Genomic DNA, 20,032 nt, shown 5'->3' on the forward strand with positions numbered 1-20,032 from the left:
AAACCATATCAGGTTCCTGGTTAAAATTGATCTAAAATCTACTACAAAATTGAATACATTAAAAAACTTCACTTAAAAAAGCAATCATTATATGAGTAACTTGATTTAGGTACAATTGAAAATTAACAATATTGATGACCTTGAGCCATGGTCAATGTTGAATATGAATGGAAGTTTAATAATATTGTTGCAAACTGATGAAAGTGAGTATAGAACAATACAAATGATTATATACAAACTAATAAGGAAATGCATTCCACCACTGTGCCATTTTTCATAATGTTGGACCTTGGCATGTGTACTTGATATAGTCTTATTCAAAAGTAGCCAATAAGTTCTAATTTTTTTAGTTTGTAACTAGCCCAGAAAGACGATATATTTATGTCGTAGTTCTATTTGAGCACCTATTAGAGAACAACTTAATGAGGCTGTTGAAATTTCATTAGACCATCTTCGTCCATTGAGCAATATTCCGTGTTGATAGTGTGCTTAACACAGAAAGACGTTGCTTTCATATCGTTGGACTGCGTTGAACAGACGGTTTACACAAACATCCAATGGCTGTAACATGGACGTCAATCCACCCGGAATGATTGCTAGATCGGTTTTTGCGTCCTTGGTTCGCTTCTTCACAGCCTCTGTCGTATGACCGTAGTAGCTGTCCATAACAAGCAAGCTTTTCTGTCCAAGCAGTGCAGCAGGCGACATTGCCAAACACATTTCAGCCAGTCTTCCACTAGTAGACTGTTCATCCAACTGGAGTTATGACAATAACACCAGCAGGTAGATTTTATTTAGGAAGCATCTTTCTCTTCAAGACAACATACGGTGGAAGTTTAGTTCCATCAGCAAGTATATATAATGTTACAATACACCTCTGTTTTTCATTACCGCCCCTTCTGATGGTAGCAACACTTTTTGACCCCTTAACACTCACAGTACTGTCCAGTGGCATTTCAAAATAGACGGGCGTCTGATCTGCACTTCCAATTTGGGAAAGCAGATACGAATTTTTCTTTCGCATCCAAATTATATTTCGCTGGAAGGAAAATAGTTTTTTTGTAAAATTGCGATACGCCTTCTAATGCTCAGTCCATTCCTCTTATAGAAATTTTTGATCCACCGTCAGCTTGCTTAAACTCTGGCATAGAAAGTTCTTTTGCGATTTCTAATGTTATTTGGCATATTTTGGTAGATATTCCATATCTGTTAGGTATTTGTACAGAATCCTTTCAATTTAAGGAAACTGTGCACTCCACCCGCAGAAAGCTCTATGATCACCACCACTGTTTAAAAGAAAATCTTTCTTCTTTCTTCAGTCTCGAATACAAGATTCGTCTATATCATATTTCCTACTGGTGGCACAATTTCTGATAATTTCAGCTTCCTTTATAACTTTCAGTTTTTCACTTACAGTATAAGACCGCAAACGCTTTGATGAATTAATGTTTACAGGTGGCACTTTTAAATTTAAGAATTTCATTTTTAAGTCCGTATTGAACCGAGAATAATAGATAAGTAAAATTAAAAATCCACCTTTTCAATACTAATATTAAACCAAATAAGTTATAACATTTACTTGGAACTATTTTCGACTAGTGAGCGTCATTTTCTGCCAAATATGGGAACAGGCAATTGTAAATATACATATCATCATTAAATCAAAGTGCATATAAACACTCTTAATATGGGACTTACCGAGCTCGATAGCTCCAGTCGCTTAAGTGCGGCCAGTATCCAGTAATCAGGAGATAGTGGGTTCGAGCCCCACTGTCGGCAGCCCTGAAGATGGTTTTCCGTGGTTTCCCATTTTCACACCAGGCAAATGCCGGGGCTGTACCTTAATTAAAGCCACGGCTGCTTCCTTCCAATTCCTAGGCTTTCCCTACCCCATCGTCGCCATAAGACATATCGTGTCGGTGCGACGTAAAGCAAAAAAAAAAAAAGTTATGGGACTTATGATGCCCCTAAAAGTAACTGGAGAATAAAACTTCAAATAATCACAATTTCAAAACCTTGAAATCACGATTAGCACGACACTTAACACAGTATAATCCTTTTCATTCAAGTAAGAACTTTGAAAGTACTGAGTTTGACTTAGAACTGTAAGATTCTCAAATAAATAAAAAGTGTTGTCACAAATGAAATGTTATACAAAGCTCGAACCACATATAGAGTTTCTCTGTTAATATGACAGTCACAGTTAGAATGACAATTATTTTACTCAAGATGGAGTCTTGCATGCTGGAGTAAATTTGACATAATGAAATTTTTATTGTACAATAAATTTGACATGTATAATCGTTTTTGTTCTTAGTTATGTTTCTTGCATTTATCCCCTTTTTATTTCAGTATGTACATTTTTTACCCCTGTTGGTAACCAAAGGAACAAAAAAGTTACAAATCATATATAGCAAGGTAGATAGGAACATGAATAGGAACACATAATAGGATAAATACAATGACAGTTTGGTGTGGTAAGAGGGAACAACAGAAAGAAAATACTGGATATTATAATAAAATTGATTTTATGATAAAATCTTTGGCTTGATTAAGTAAAAAAATTGTTTTCAACAGAAGAATATTGCTGTTTTGAAATTCTTTTATGAGGATCTTTTTCTTTAGTTTATATAATTACATATTTTGCTTGAGTTCTCAATTTTTTAAACTGTGTATCTCTTCTAGGTGGAGCGTCGTCGACTTGAAGAACGGCAGCGTCGTGATAGATTGAGTCAACAGTTATTAGGATTAGTGGATCAGCAGCGTCGCTATGTTGCTGCTGTCAGGCAACTTACTATCGAATGCCGTCGTAATGAGACATTACTTGCTCAGTTGCGTGGCACTTGATTATCAGCAAAGAAAGAATAATGAGAAACTTTAATAATTTTGGTGTATTGTAGAAGACGGTATAACGAAATATGTGAAACCATTCCAATGTTGAAATAAACATAATTTATGATGATAATGTGTGAACTGTCAGTAGGTAGAACAATGACAGCTATACACCACATTAAATAATTCAGTGTAAACAATCATTTTAAGTGGCACTTAAGTTTTGATTAAAGATCAATGAGGCAAGACCGGGTGACGTGGCGCACCGGTAGACTTGCCTCACCTCCTTCAGTTTCAAAGTTTGGTGCTAGATGTCACTAAATTAGCTGAAAGTAGTTGAGTTAGCTCAGTAGCAAAGGTTTCTATCACTTGGGTGCACTCTTTCACGTATATTTTCAATGTGTTGCAGGTTTTAAACATATAAGTACAATATTTTCCTTGTAAAGGTTTTAGAGACTCCTTATTGTTTTGTTATCTGTGTTTTTCTCAATTCTTTTGTATTTAGTAGTTTTAATAGATAGTACTGGACATTATGAAGGTTCTGCATGAGGAGTTCGCCATTACTACATCAATACAGCCTTGAATGCAGGGTGTGGCATGTGTCCCGTAGGTTTGGAACTCGTGACACAGTGCTCTCAAGAGTGACTTTACTTTTCATTTATAAATTAAAAATGCCAACTGAGTAAAAGAAAAAGGAGAGGAGTACCACTGACTTGCTAGAGGCAGTAAACAAAATTAAGAAAGGGGAAATTTCTATTCAGAAAACAGAGCGTTGTTATGGCGTACCAGAAAGAACTATACGCAGACTTAAATTCTTTCTGAAATCTAGTGGATGTATCATTATGACATTTCCTGATGTAGATTGATAGTTTAAATCACTATGTTTTCACTGATATGATTGTTGACATCATCTGGTGAGGATTCCTACAATTCTTTCAACATCTCAAATCCTCTTACTACAGTAGAACCTCGATAATTCGAAATCGGTTAATTCAAAGTCTCGCCTAATTCGAAGAAGCTCTTGTTCCCAAAAACGTGAAGTATGGTTTTACATGTTATTTAAATTGTATAATTCGAAATACGGATAATTCGTAATTCGAAGAACAATGTCGGTCCCATTACCAAAATTCAGACTTTTAATTCGAAACTGCCTTTACATTTTACAAAAATGGTATTTTACAGAGTGATGTAAATTCAAAATACCTACGTGTCATGAACGAACGCGTCTTCCGTGCAGGGGTAGCTTTCCCCACTTTCACTCCGGCGTGTCTACAAGTGTGCTTCATACGTGCTAAATTCGAGTGAAATAGTAGTTCTTTTGTATTCAGCATTTAAAGGAAAGCCACAATATCACGTAGCAGGCAGTGTGCGGAGAAATGTAATCCGCAAACACTGACGATGCCGACAGTTAGCAGAAAAGCATGCCTCATATGATCATTTCGTACGCACCGAAGGATATTGTCAGTAACGATGAAACTACATTCTTTATTTGTTTAATGCCGAGCCCAAACAGACTTAACAGTTTTTAAGGAGAGAAGTGCCAGCCGGGAAATCGTACAAGGGTAGGGGTCACTGTATTGTGTTGCAATGCACACGGAAGCGCGACACTTCCTTCCCTCGTCATAGGAGAGTTCGATAAGCCACGATGTTTTATGAGCATTGGGTACTTTCAGTCGAAGTACAAGGCATCTAAAATGCATCCAGTACAGTAATCCATTGAATAAAGCAGTTGAACAGGGGAGCCAGTATAGATTTCTCCTCGTCTTTGAATCATTTTTCTTTTTAAAAAAAAAAGTCATTGCGTGAGGTTATGTTTGCCTGTGAGTTATCCTAGTGCATTATTTGAATACTGTAAATGCACCTTGTTGGATGGATACATTTTGGAAATCATTCTTTTTATTTTTCATGGCATTTGAAAGGTTTAAACTGTGAATTAAGGTTAATTGCATGCAGTAATGGGTCTTAGGATACTTTGACGCCATGAGGGTTGGCATTTCTGAATTACGATTTGGTGGTTAAATCAAAATCACGTAATTCGAAGTCCGATTTTTGCATGCCAACGACTTCAGATTAACGAGGTTTTACTATACAGTGAAACCTCGATTCTCCGTTTTTCGAGGGACCATGAAAATAAAACGTACAACACGGGAAAACGGAAAATCCGGGAATGAATGAAAACCATCAACAATTTGGCTAAACATCACAAAAATGAAATATGTATAATTATAATCTTACAAAAACTCCTAAACCAAAACAAACTACAGTCCCAGTGGGACTTTGCCTGCCAAGCGATCGCTGCTCAGCCCGAAGGCCTGCAGATTACGAGTTGCGCATGGTCAGTGCAATGAATCCTCTCGGCCGATATTCCTGGCTCTCTACACTGGGGTCGCCAACTCAACATTAGATAGCTCCTCAAATAAAGGTAATCACGTAGGCTGAGTGGACCTGGAACCAGTCTTATATCCAGGTAAAATTGCCTGACCTAGTCGCAATCGAATCCGGGCCCTCTGAATGAGAGGCAGGCATGTCAGACCGCAAAACTGCATTAATTACTGGTACGCGAGTTCAAAATCTCTATACTTTATATTCAGTTTTACAGGGGAATCTTCGTCAGTTTCCTGTGAAAACTTCTTTCAGTTCAGCAACTTTGATTACGCTAGCCAAACTTCGAAAAATCTAATAACGCCAAGCCAAACGACAATCGACCACAAGTAGTTTTTAATTCTCTCATCTAATAAAATGAAGCACATTAGATACAAAAGCACCAAATTAATGGCAAAATCTCTTCATTTCTTAATCTTTCATTGTAATTTGTTCTCCGGTATACGGGTATACTGTTCGTAGTCAGTTTCTGGAAATCTCGTACCGCGCAAATTAGGCCTACATCGACTTTTAAAGGTTATGTTGAACTCGAAAACATGGTTTCGAATGTATCTATTCTTAAAAGTTCTCGAATGCATTATATTCAATTCTGCCCGTCATAAATTCAATCAAATTGGAAAGAAAAAGAAATATCATCAAAACTTCAGAAATTACGGTTATTCTTGACGTTGAGGTCATCTGGAAAGCGCGCTCGCTGCACGTCAGTACGAGTTGGAAATGGTACCAACCATTTAAATTTAACGTGCGCAAATAAAACGACTGCGGTTTTTGGTATTTTGAAACGAAAACGTAAAATTCCCAGTCTTACATTAGGACCTAAACAGTTAATAGGCAATCCCAAGACCTCCCATGACTTTCTTTTTTAATGTAAGGTGCAACATCTGTTCTGGTCTCGCTAACATAATCATGTACGATAATATCAAAAATACTGAATTTGTGTTAGGAAGGAACAGTTTCGATTCTTGCCTGAAAGCCCAGTTACTGTACAGTGCCCTGAGCAAAGTGCCGAAAACCTGTTTGGCAGTACGGTCGAAAAAATGTAAAAATATAAACATCTAACCCTGGACATAATATGGACGTTTTATAAGTGCGAACATTTGACGAAACTCGTTCCGCCTTCAAGCAGAGCTATCATAAATGCGCCGTGTCTCCTTGCAATTGTTGTGGCCACTCTCCGCTGTATGATTTTCCGAGATTCTCTAAACAATACCACCCGAATGCGATGCTAAGATGGTCCCTTATGCAAGTTCACCGTCAATCGCTTTTCCAGTACCGGTTACAGTACTTGCTTTAATTATCGCAATGACGGGGCGTTAACGCCAAGATCCATAAATATGCCATAGCCGTCCTTTCGTGAGATACATTTTATTAAAAAACGATTGATCGAGGATTTAGCGTTGATGGGACTGGAATTTCTGGACGGTTGATCCGGGAAATCATTTCTTCGAGGAACGGATAATGCGGGACTTTTACAACGTGATTTAATTACGATGCTTGCGGGACCACGTAATTTGAACGCATATTCTGGGAAAACGTATTTTCCGGGAACGGATAATCGAGGTCCCACTGTACTCATAATTACTTCACTCGCTGTCACCTTGAAATACGATATTGCGTAGCACAGAAGCATGGCATGGTGCTGTTTGAATGAAAGAGATCTAACTAAGTTATAATAAATCAGATGATAACAACACCAAAACCAGACTGAACATAGCGAAGGGACAGTGGATGCATAACATTAGTAATGGTGCGCGCGACCAACTAACAGATGACAACACACACCAAAGTACATGCCCTCTTTCATATGAATTAAATGTCCCATTAACCTGGGAGTTGTGCTAAATGAATCTTTAAGCAACTGTTCCCGGCTCTTCTGTTCAATGTTTCCGAGGCAATGATTATCCTGGTTTTTGTGGCATTGTGAAACAACACGTGCAAATGCAAGAACGTCACTTTTATTCCATATAAAATGTGGAAGGTCTATTCTCCAATAGTAGGCTGTAAGAAAAATATAAAGTCAAGGAATGTAAAATACATTCTTTTTAGTCTCTACTGTAAACGTTTGAAAGTAATCTGAGCTAAACTTGAATCGCCTCCGTCCACTGGGTAATGAATTTCAACCTTATTTTCTTGATACAGCATAAGCCCAAAAGCCTATATCATGTCTATAAGTATGGGCCGTGAAAGCATCAATGGCTGCATTATCACTGCTATAAAATGCTATGAAAATTAGCAAGTAGACCTGACAATTATTTCGTTAATCTGAACTTCCAATAGGCTCGATTTCCTGTAGATAGGAAGATTCGTTGTCTCTTGCATCACTAGAATCCTGTCCTAAATTACTTACAAATTCGTCACACACAACGTCTAAAACGCTTCTCACACGTGGTCTCTCTTTACTCGGATAGTAACACAACCAGTGGTGGGTAATTCTTTTCGTGCAATGTAAACACTTGAAACAGGCCCACTGGCAAACTCGGATGTTAGTTTTGCGAAACAATAAAACCACGTTATTACACGATTTCGAATTAACCGCCAACTTGTATTTCAGAAATGCCAACACTTGAGCATCACACAATATTCTAATACCCACTACTGCATGCAATTAACATTGATTCACAGTTCAAACCTTTCAGATATCATGGAAAAAACTATTTCCAAAATGTATCCAACAAGGTGCATTTACAGTATTCAAATAATGAACTTGGAAAACTCGCTGACAAACATAACCTCACGCAACAAAAGAAAAAAACACTATTCAAAGACTAGGACAAATTATGCTGCCTTCCATGTGTAAGTGTGTAGTTTTTTTGGTTTACTGTACTATTTGTATTTTTAGATGCCTTGTACTTGCACAGAAAGTGCCCGACACCCTTAAAACGTCATGGCTTATCGAACATTCTTATTAATGAAGGGAGGAAGTCTCTCTCTTCTGTGTGCATTGTAACACAGTACAGTACAGTGTCCGCAAATCCCTTAAAACCGTAAATCTGGCTGGGCCTAGCAATAAAAAAAATTTTAAATGCAGTTTACGCGCATGGACAATATAGTTCAGTGCATCCAAACTGATTATAATTATGAGCCACGCTTTTTTCACCAACTATCGGCATCGCCAGTGTTCGCGGATCCTGCTTCTCCGCACACTGCTTGCTACGTGATATTGTGGCATTCCTTAAAATGCTGAATAAAAAGGAATTGTGATTTCACTCAAACTTAGCAAGTATGAAACACACTACACACACCACACACCAAACTGAGTGAAAGTGTGGAAAGCTACCTGTGCACGTTCCGGAAGACGTGTTCTATCGTGGCGCGGAGAAATGTTGAATTTAAATTACTCTGTAAAATCCTGTTTTTTTTTTTTTTAATGTGAAGGCAATTTAGAATTAAAAGTCTGAATAGTTTTCCGTTTAAATGTGATATATGGGGACAGTTTTATTCCATCTGCGGTTACACAAAGCACAACTGTACGCCCAACATAAAAAACTAGCTGACCAAGTAGTGTATTGCCAACTTTGTCGCAAATAAAACCCGCACCCCAATTTCTTGCCATATTTCTTTTTAAAAATGCAGCGATTATTTGCGTAAATCCAGTATATTGTACTTTGGGTCTGGCAAGTCCATCGTAATAATAGCCTGTATGTAGTGTCAGAGTGGATCAGGATAAAGAGAGGGTGAAATGTAGGACAGTGTTTCATGGACTCTGTGGACAAGGCTGATGGGAGGAGGAGGAGGAGGAGGAAATGTGAGAATTTAGTTGGAAGAGATGCAGAGGACTCATTTGCCTGTAAAGATCCACTGTAGAATGTTATATACCTGCATAGAAATTCACTCTGCAAAGCTTATTACTTCACCAGCAAGTGCGTGTGCGTGTGTGTGTGCTGTCTGTGTTTCTTAATTTTTTCTACAATTTTTCTTTTGTTTTATGTTTACATTTCCATGCTTGTAGTTTCCTTCATCAAGAACCATATCATTGTATATGAATTTGGAGGAACTACTTTCAGAAGGATGCTCTTTGTTGGCTGAAAATGTACTTTGTGTATTTTCTTACTATTGTAGATCTGAATGAATACTATAATATGGTTTTGTTTAAAAAGACATTCCTTTCGAAAGTGAGCGATTCAATAACCTTAGACCTGTACTTTCTACCTCAGTACAGAAGATTTTTTGCTACTGGCTTTACATCGTGCCGACACAGATAGGCCTTATGGCGACGATGGGATACGAAAGGCCTAGGAGTTGAAAGCAGCCGTAGCCTTAATTAAAGTACAGCCCCGGCATTTGCCTGGTGTGAAAATGCGAAACCATGGAAAACCACTTCAGGGCTGCCGACAGTGGGATTCGAACCCACTATCTCCCGAATGCAAGTTTACAGCCACGCGCCCCTAACCGCATGGCCAACTTGCCCAGTGAAGATTATTTTAAAGGATGTAATTTTTTTATTATCTACTTTACATTAGTTTTAATTTCTGCCAGCAGTGTGGGTAGGCTGTCAAACAGCTGGAACTTTTCTATAGAGCATACTTCCCAAATGGGGTTAGAAGCTTTCATTGAGAGACGAGTATGTATCAGGCAATGAAAGTTCATTATTAGGAGTATATGTATTGAGTTTCCAAAACCTAAAAGCGTTGCCATCCTTTCACAGCTTGCTTAACCCTTACCCCTCGAATTAAAGTTCTCTGTGTTGCCTCTACTACTCGTATTTTAAATGTACATTTTTATCTTATATGATCTGTATTAATCTTTCACGATTTGGGAGATAGCACTTGGTTTTAAATGATGTAGTTAGGCTATGCACGTTTACAGCAAGCTATACGGGAGCAAATAAAAGCAATATGTGGAATTTAAGACGAATTATTTTGCATTTTTATTATTATTATTATTACCGTTATCGCATACCGATTGGTTTCTTTAATAATTTAGTGTACAAATTATCGCTAAAAAGCAATTGAAAAACTCTATTCAGTCTCTGTTTTCATACCTCGCGGTAGTATGTAGGCTGAAACCACCGTAAACGGCAATTTCTTGAAATCTGAATCTGTTGATTTATAATTGTGCCAGCCGTCAGCATCAGGTACATGTTGGGTTACGGTACACAAACCGACCATCGTCTGTTCACTTTTAGGCATCGTGAAATGCTATTAGGTATATTCATTAGGAGCAGAGGTGCGAAAATAATGAGGTTTTGTGTGTTGCCTGACATATACAACATATATATATGACTAGAAGAACACATGGCGGCCATGTTTGTTTACTATGTGCGTGATTTGACAGCTGACGGCTACACTGCCATCTAAATAATGGATTTTTGACTGATTGTCGAATAGTATCTGGATTCTACAAAGTTCCACGCGGAACCAAAAGATGGTAGTACAGTATAACATCGTGTATTTTGTCGGCTAAGAGACGGCAGACGAGCGGTGGGCGATAAAATGCCGTGTCGGGTCTCCCCCGACATGCGACCGGAACGGGAATATCATAATGTCGGGCCTCACCCGACAGACGAGTGGTAAAGGTTAAACTCAACATGGCCTGAAAAATATTTACAATAGGACTGATGTGGTGTTGACCCTTGTTAATGAACATCACAGAAGATGCTTGAAATGAATCTGAAGAAATGGAAAACTGAGAGTCCAAAAATCCTGACTCCATTTCACTCAGAAACCACCATGTGACGGTCCCCTTTACTATGAGTATTGAAATAAACAATATATAAATTATGATATAGTCTCTAGTAGTTGTAGTTAAGCAGGCCAATTCACAACAACACTTCAACTAATGTGGAAGCGAATCTCATAAATCAATCCAAGGTCTAATGTGCCCGGGGGTAAGATGGAGTAAGCAGAGCGCAGGGAAGCGTAAAGTACTTGAATATTACACAGTTCGAAGGCCGTGTTTAACCCCTCAGCGCCGACCTCTATACGTGGTATAGACCCTCTTTTCTTCCGTAGCCGCCGACCTCTATACGTCGTATAGACCCATACATGGTTTCACGTTTACGACTATAGCGCGAAGAGTTTTGTAGTTATTGATATGCAAATTGTTTTGTTTCCAAGAAGACATTTTCAGGTTTATCAGTGTTGTAAATAAGAATTTAAAATCGTTATAATGTAGTTGTTTTTGCAAGGTTAATTATTTGTCAAGTAAGTCTGAGCACTAATTTCTGCTTTTTTTAAAAGTCTGTTTGTTTCATTCTTTCCCACAGAAGAAAATAAAGAAATGATGATCTGAGAAGTTTGTCTTTTCGCGTGATATTCTTTGCTCTATTTGTACATTGGGAGTGCGGTTTATTTATTATATTCATCTTTATTTCTCAGCTCGTAATATTTTCGTAACTCTCCATGAGCGCTCTGTGTAGGCAACAGCAAGTGCTGCTTTCTGTCATACGATACGAGAGCCAGTTGTTCATGGTACATATCTCGCTTGAAAGACTATGTCTCGACCTTTCATCTGAAATATGTATCGAGTTGATTTGTTTTGCATACAGTAAGTGTTATTCCCCTCATTCAGTTTCGTCCTGCTGCTTTCAGTCTCGCTGCAGCTTTATCAGTCCGTGTGGCGCGCCGCGCTCAGCCGTGGTTTGACTGACAGTAACGTGCTTGGAATATTGTATAATTCAGATGAACGTTTAGTCGGAAGTAGTAGTGACAGTATTAGCAGCACTGATAATGAAATAGATGATGTAGCAGTGGTAAATGATGAGAGTGACGATGAGGAGGAAACAGTACTTGGAAATTTCGTGTAGGAGACTACTGATAATTATACATGTCAAAGGGAAGTTTTCAACAGTGAATTATGATTCCTAACTTCTCTAATAATATTCACACATGTCACAGAGACAAATATTGAGCAATTAGGGGTACCTTATCGGAGCAGCTGGTGAAAGGTTTGTTTACAAAATACGCTCACTCGGGCGGGGAAAGAAATATTCAGGGCCGGCGCGCATCAGATAATATAGTTCCAGGGTTGCAGAAAAGACATTTTATCAGGAAATTAGCACCGAAGAGTGAGAAATCCAAACCTCAGAGACGTTGTATCGTGTGTTAAAAACACGACGAAAAGAAGACATCAGTGTACTGCTGCCAGGAGTGTGACTTGGGTCCCTGTCTCGAAGAGTGCTTCGAACTCTATCACTCGGAACTAAATTACTAAGGAAATGTGAAACAATTATGTAATTATCTGCACGTACTTAGTTCTGTCATAAGGAATTCCAAGTTTCGTGAATATCGGGCTACTCTTATAATTGTAGTAACGTTGTAAGTGAATCAATGTATTTCAATCGCGCGTAGTTGAAATCTCATCCGGCCGCGGGGTAGGAAGCTCTTTAAATGGCTGCGACGCTGAGGGGTTAAGTCACCACAGATCCCAATAAAATTAACAAAGCAACGTGCAAGGAGTATTTTGGGCCATAACCCTAGAGGAAATCCGCAGTAGGTACATGTAAGATAATAAAGAGGAAGGGATCATGTAAGAAAGAACTCTCTCCAAACAACAGGTTTTGAAAATAACAAATATATTGAACAATATCAAAGGTAATGACAGATATTTCCATAGGAACAGATAAAATGTATCATCTTCGGGTACATACAAGTATGAGTTATGTGCAAATCACACAACTTATTATTATCGCAGGTGCATACAGATACTGGAAAAAGGGAGAATACACTACTTATTATTGTTGTCTTTGGTATGCATAGCTAAAATTTTACAGATATCTATCATTGGCAAATAGGAACACGAAAACAAGGGAAAAAATATAAGTTATAATTGCTTTGAGTAGTCTATATACAAGGACACAATGAAAGAGGAATTTACACTCGTTATTACGCTCATCTTTGGTAAGCACAGGTACAAAGGAGAACCATCTGAGTTATTATTATTATTATTATTATTATTATTATTATTATTATTATTATTACATTTGAGATTCAAAACGGAGACTTTGACAAGAATTGTGACCCTCAAAAAACGAGTTTTGAAACGAACATTCCCAAGGCTAGTGAACGAGCAACTATAAATGACATCTGATCCCCCAAAGCTCTAACACTCTTACTTGAAAGGGGCAATATGCTAGAATGTTCAAAAGGTAAACATTAAAATTACAATCGAATAGGCAGACCACAACATTTCCACAATCACTTCCTCACTATGATTAAATCTAACTGATAAGAAATCGGGAAAGGAGGGAGGAAAGGAAGTAAAAAAAAGGAAGGAACAAGAAAGAAAAGTAAGTAAGCGAGAAGGATCGGATGGGAAGTCCTGGGAAGATCAGGCTGCCGAGTCCGCAGCTCAAGATGACGGAAAGCAGTGTTCATTACACCACCCGAGAAGTTTACAAGTTACTATTTTGTTGCAAGTCCAGCACTCCTTTGCCTCCACATTCCAAATAATCAAGTCCAAATGCAAGATATTAGTGCATCACAGCTACGTCGAGTCCTGAAGGGACTAGAGTTCAAAGTTTCAGCAGTAGCAAAGCCCATGCAGAAAAAAAAAAAGGGCAGTTACGAAAACATGATAGTAATAATAAGTATCTGCTCACCCAGTCAGTAGAGAAGAACGAAGTGAAGTTAAAATCCACACGGTCCAGCCGTGTACACAACTACAACTCCCACTGCCTATTACAGTGTCCGAGATCACAGCTGATCGCCGAATGAAGGAAAGCGGTGAGTATATATACACGGCAGGGAGCGAAATCTAGAAATTACTGGGGCAGATGACGTCAGGGTGGATGCGCAGAGAGGGGCAACAGCCCAAGCAGTAGTAAGACAGATGAGCAAGCAGACAGTTCGCAGAGTCGCGCAGTATAACGTGCACCAAATCAAAGCGGTGAAATCCCATAAGGTAAGAGAAAAGAACTTGCAGCAGAACTCAACACACGAAGGTTCGTCTGCACGTTTTGCCAGAACATTTCCAGTCTTAAACTCTTGTGCAAACAGTTCCTCACAGGTTTTTCACTAGTCGTGCTTTGCATAACACTCGACAATGAACACGTGCTGTTTTATTGTGTTGCGTTCAACTGATCACTAAACACTCACTCTCACACACATGCACATACGGACGCACATAATGACATAGCGATATACTCGGGAGATGTGCACGTGGAGACGTGACAGCAATCGATTGCTGCATCGAAATCACATTTTCCAGCATTTCCTGTGATGGGCAGTTCTCCTGTTCGTTAACAAAGGTCAATTCCACATCAGTCTGATAAATATTTTCCAGATGAATGTTGCCCACCCTGTACTATTATCAGTTTAGTATTTTACTCCATCATGCACTATTATTTCCAAGTTCCAATTTTGGTATGAATTTTGCCCCTTTTGTTGTACACGATCGTCTTTAAGTATAATTTGAACGTTTCATTGTATTTTGATACCGTATTTTTCTCCTGTTGTATAATTTATTGAATTGTTTGTTAGTTAGGTGACATAGTTTTTGAGTTTTAGTATGTGCTTCTACGCATAGATGTACTTCAGTTTTATGTAATCCTAGCTGTTGTACTTGTTGATGGGACAATCGCTTAACATAATTATGCATGATTACATTTTTGTTAATTATTTGTTGAGCATGCTACACAGAACACAATTAAATCAGATCACAACAAAAATAGTGTTTATGATACGTACCTACTTATCTGATATTTGTGGTTGAAATAGGTAGCGTGTGATTTCCAGGTGCCCAGTAATATTTCCATCTGACCACCAGAGAATCTCTCTTGACATTAAATCCTCGATTAGTATTAAACTTCTTTAAGAAATGTGTAATTGTCCAATTTCTCGGAGATTCATCACCAAATATAATGTTGTGATGTCACGTAGATATTAACACATTTGGTTCTCTTTGTGTCCAGGTCTTCATTTCCACCCTCCTTGCCTTTAACACGGATCACAAAATCCCAGTATAAAAATCAAGTATCACGTTAATATTCAAGCACCGGGCAAGTAGCCACACAGTTTGGGGCACGTAGCTATCTGCTTGTGTATGGGAGATAGTGGGTTCAAATCCCACTGTCGGCAGCCCCCATGATTATTTTTCTGCATCTTCTCATTTTCATACCAGGCCATGGCTGCTTCCTTCCCACTCCTAGCCCTTTCCTCTTCCATCGTCGCCATAAGACCTATCTGTGTCGGTGCAATGTAAAGCAGATTGTAATATTCAAATACAGACATTTGTACAAAGCCTTTAATAAGTTGTCGTTTGATTTCTATAGCAACTCCCTGTACACCCAGTTATCAGTTCTTGGATTTAATTTGCACATGATCACCACTGATGCCTCTCTTCTTATTCACTGCATCAGAAAATGGCATAGAGCAAAAAAGTTTGTAAATAAATGTTGTCATTGGCTTTTTTTTTTCTTCTGTAAAATCAACCATGGAAATGAATAGAGTTTTATGTTTTTCGCTCCCTCTGAAACCCCCCCTCCACCTCCTGTGCTGAATAATTTTAAACGGCCGGACTGAGTGGTTCTGACCCCAACTTGGCAGGTTCGATCCTGGCTTAGTCCGGTGGTATTTGAAGGTGCTGAAATACGTCAGCCTTGTGTCGGTAGATTTACTGGCACGTAAAAGAACTCCTGTGGCACTAAATTCCAGCACCTCTGCATCTCCGAAAACTGTAAAAGTAGTTAGTGGGACGTAAAGGAAATAACATTAATTATTAATTTTAAACGGTGTATATAGGGTCAGTCAGGGTAATTATGAGACCAAAGAAAAAAGGGAAAGAATGTGACACTCAAATTTTTCTGATCTGATTATTGATCTCGGTACTTTGCAGAAATGTTACAAGTATACATACATATATCCATTATGATGAAATAATTGAAAAGTCTCTGAACTAAATATCTAGCAGTAGACAAGTTTTTTCTGAGTGGTGTTTTTTCCAACCAAAAACATTTCATGCGTTGCACTTTGTATTTTGTTACTCTGGCTCAATCCAAAAATCCAGGGAAGTGTTTGTGGTTTTATTTGGTAGTGTAAGGGAGAACCTTCTTTTTCAGCTTGAAAACACAATTTTAAGCTTATGATTTGAGAAGAAAAAAATTTTTTTTTTTTAAAGGGGGGTAAATATAAGACATCATGAGGGTAAAAGTGAGACGCCTATAGGGAAAAAATGAAACAGTTGGTATACTTGTTTCTGTACCTAAATACTCATCTTACTTTCAAAAACCAAACGCACTGACAAAACCATGATCAAGCAAAAAAGAGTGGACCCAGCAGCAAAGGTGATATCATCTGAAGAGTATTCTCAGCTTGTGAGGGAAAAGCAGGAACCAGTTCATAAGAAGAATAGAAAGGGTACTGGTATTCAAAAGGCAACAGTTCCAGTAGTAAAACCTCCATCTAAGACAAGAGCAAAAGTGTCTCACTTCCGAAGATGAAGATTGGCAAGGTGGCGGTGACAGTCTTGATGAAGTTGATCTGCTCGACACAGATGCTGTGGAAATGGCCATGGCAGATGAAGTAAATCCGGGTTACTTTGTACTTGTACTTTTTGAAAATTGTGAAAAGCGGCTTTCTTTTCAATATAAATACGTTGCTAATGTTCAGAAAGTTCTGGAAGTTGCAGATATGCAAATTGTGTGTCTCAGTTGTGTGGACAATAACAAAACTGTGTTCAGGCTTAATGAAAATGATGTATCCGTTATGGAAAAGTAAAAATTATTGGGGAAATTGCCTGTCCAAGTAATAATAGGGAAAGGTAGAGACATTACATTTGCAATCCCAGGAACATTTGATGTTTTTGAAAAAGCTAGAACTCGTACAGTTTCCATTAACCCAGTTTTAACCAAGTGAAATGTCTCATTTTTTCACTATTCTGATTACAGTGGGAGCTATGTATTTATTTAGTATCATTAAAATGTAACATAAGTTCACATGTAATTTTAAGACCTGTACTGCATGCAGTTAACCTTGATTCAAAGTTTAAACCTTCGAATTGCCATGGAAAAAAACTATTTCCAAAATGTATCCAACAAGGGGCATTTACAGTATTTAAATTCACAATACAGTATTCACTTGGATAACTCACTGACAAACATAACCTCATGCAACAAAAGAAAACAAAATCATGATCCAAAGACGAGGAGAAATATAAGCTGGCTCCCCTGAGCAAGTCCTTTATTCATTGGATTACTGAACTGAATGCATTTTAGATGTCCTGTACTTGCAAGGAAAGTACCCGATACCCTTAAAACATCGTGGTTTATCAAACTTTCCTATGACGAGGGGAAACAGTCTCTCGCTTCCGTCTGCATTCAAACACAGTACAATGACTCACCTATCCTTCTACGCGATTTCCCGCCATGGTACTTATCTCGTAATTCAGAAATGCGAACCCTTGCTGCATCACGAAGTATTCTAAGACGCATTAATGCACGCGGTCACCTTCATTCATAGTTTAAACCTTTCAAACGTTTTGGAAAAATCTATTCCCGAAATGTATCCAACAAAGTGCATTTATATTATTCAAATAATGCACTTGAATAAATCACTGGCAAACATAACATGCATCAAAAGAAAAAAACGTGCGATTCAAAGACGAGAACAAATTATGCTGGCTCCCTTATGCAAGTCCTTTATTCATTTGATTACTGTACTGAATGCATTTTAGATGTCCTGTACTTGCACAGAAATTGCCGGACACCCTTAAAACATCGTGGCTTATCTAATTTCCCTATGACAAGGGGAAGAAGTCTCTCACTTCCGTGTGCATTGCAATACAGTGCAATGACCCCCCTTGTATGATTTCCCGGCTGGCACTTCCCTCCTATAAAACCCATAAGTCCATTTAGGCTCAGCATTTTAAAAAATGCAGTTTAATCGGCATTGATAATATTCGGTGCGTACGAATTGATTATATGAGCCACGCTTTTTCACCAACTATCGGCATCGCCATTGTTCGTGGATTCTGCTTCTCCACACACTGCCTGCTATGTGATATTATGTGTTCCTTAAAATGCTGAATACAAAAAAATTACGATTTTGCTCAAACTTAGCAAATATGAAGCACACTGTAGACACACCGAAGTGAGTGAAAATACTGAATTCTACCCCAGCACATTCTGGAAAACACGTTCTATCATGACGCAAATAAATTTTGAATTTAAATTATGCTGAAAAAATAAACTAATTTTTTAATATAAAGGCAGTTTGAATTAAAAGTCTGAATTTCAGTAATGGGACCGACATTATTCTTAGAATTACGATATATCCGTATTTCGAATTAAACAATTTAAATAATGTGCTAAAACCTTACCTCATGTTTCCGGGAACGACAGCTTCTTTGAATTAGGCGGGACTTTGAATTAACCACTTTTGAATTATCGAGGTTCTACTGTACTATGTAATTTTTGTCAGGAAAAAGTATAAAAATATATTTCATGCCTAAATTTGGATCAAAACATGGCTATTTTGTTCCTATAATAAAACTGAGGAAAGTGTTGCAAATTATTATACCCAGAATTTTTTCTGTCGTCCTTTGACCCTAAGCTGTCTCACAATTACCCTATTAACTCTCCAACATGATATTACAGTCTGCTACAATACTGTCTCACTTTTTCCCTGGGTTGTCTCAGAATTCCCCCTTTTGTGGGTTAAAAATGAGACCAGCATTTATATTTATTTTTCAGAAGTTAATGAATATACTGTATAGTATTGTGTTGTTTCCAATATTGTTTTGCAACACCAGTCACAGCTTATGATTATTTGCATAATTTGCGACCTTAGGATGACTAAGGTTCTGTCTGACAAAATTTGTGAAAGTCATATTTTTACACTACAGGGTTCTATTTGACGTGTTCTATTCGAAAACAAGCACCATGATGCCATCTGTGAGAAAATGTGGAAACTACGAATGTGACAAAGTTCTATCTGCAGACCGAATAATCACTCTTAAACAAGACATGGTTCTATCTGCGAGTGTGGAGCAGTAGAACCTTGTTTTGTTCCACCTTTTTCCCGGCTAGCAGATACACCCTTGTCATTTTTACTTCCTTGTTGCATGTGAGCGGAAAGCAGTGATTGGCTGTTCGTTAGCCAGCGATCCAATAGAAACATAGTTTATAATATTTTCATCCAATCACATCTGCAAAATCACCATCCCCGCAATCCACGAAGCAGAGCTTGTATAGGCGTATCTTTGTTACGGAGTACAATTTAGACTTTCACAAGCCGAAGAGTGATCGCTGCAATGTGTGTGAAGTTCATAAGGTTTCGGAGGGTCAGCATATAACAACCGAGGAGCAGAAAACAGAATACGAAGAGCATTTCCTGAATAGAACTCTGTCTCGAGCTGAAAGAGATAGAGACAGAAAAAACAAGGACATACCTGTATTAAGTTTTGATCTGCAGAATGTGATTGCTTGTCCTAGGGCAGAAATAAGTTCTTTCTTTTATAGAAGAAAATTGAACACGTATAATTTGACCATTATTTTGTCAACAACAAGACAAGTTTACTGTTCTCCCTGGACTGAGGGAGAACAGGAAATGATATCGCCATTGCATTCAGAGTACTACTGGATCGAGTAATTGCAGAGAACAATATTGATGAATCGATAACATGGAGCGACTCTTGTGTTCCGCAGAATAGGGATGCGCATATTTCGTTTCCTGTGTTAGATTTTTTGAGAGACAACAATGATGTGAAGCGCATCACAATGAAATGTTCCACTCCAGCTCACTCGTGTATTCAGGAAGTGGACAACGTACCTAGTTGCATTGAAAAAGCCATGGTGGTTAATGAATTTTTCTCTGCCTTAGGACTAATCAGAATTTTGAAAGGCATCAATAGAACAAGATCTTACAAGATTGTGCAAATGAAG

At 38.2% G+C, this 20,032-nt stretch overlaps 1 protein-coding gene across 2 annotated transcripts in view; it reads left to right on the forward strand.

The window, feature by feature from the left end:
* Window positions 1–3,120, forward strand: part of fidipidine (coiled-coil domain-containing protein 93) — a 213,465-nt gene extending 210,345 nt beyond the window's left edge. Inside the window, exon 14 of one of the 2 annotated variants that reach the window (XM_067146796.2) lies at window positions 2,686–3,120. In XM_067146796.2, coding sequence (XP_067002897.2) covers window positions 2,686–2,847 — 162 coding nt within the window. In that variant the 3' untranslated portion in view covers window positions 2,848–3,120. The remainder of the gene's footprint in view (window positions 1–2,685) is intronic. The other variant, XM_067146795.2, reaches the window with a different exon arrangement.
* The last annotated feature ends 16,912 nt before the right edge of the window (window positions 3,121–20,032 follow it).

This window comes from Anabrus simplex, chromosome 5 (assembly GCF_040414725.1).
Source record: "Anabrus simplex isolate iqAnaSimp1 chromosome 5, ASM4041472v1, whole genome shotgun sequence".
In the NCBI taxonomy this organism is placed as follows: domain Eukaryota; kingdom Metazoa; phylum Arthropoda; class Insecta; order Orthoptera; family Tettigoniidae; genus Anabrus; species Anabrus simplex.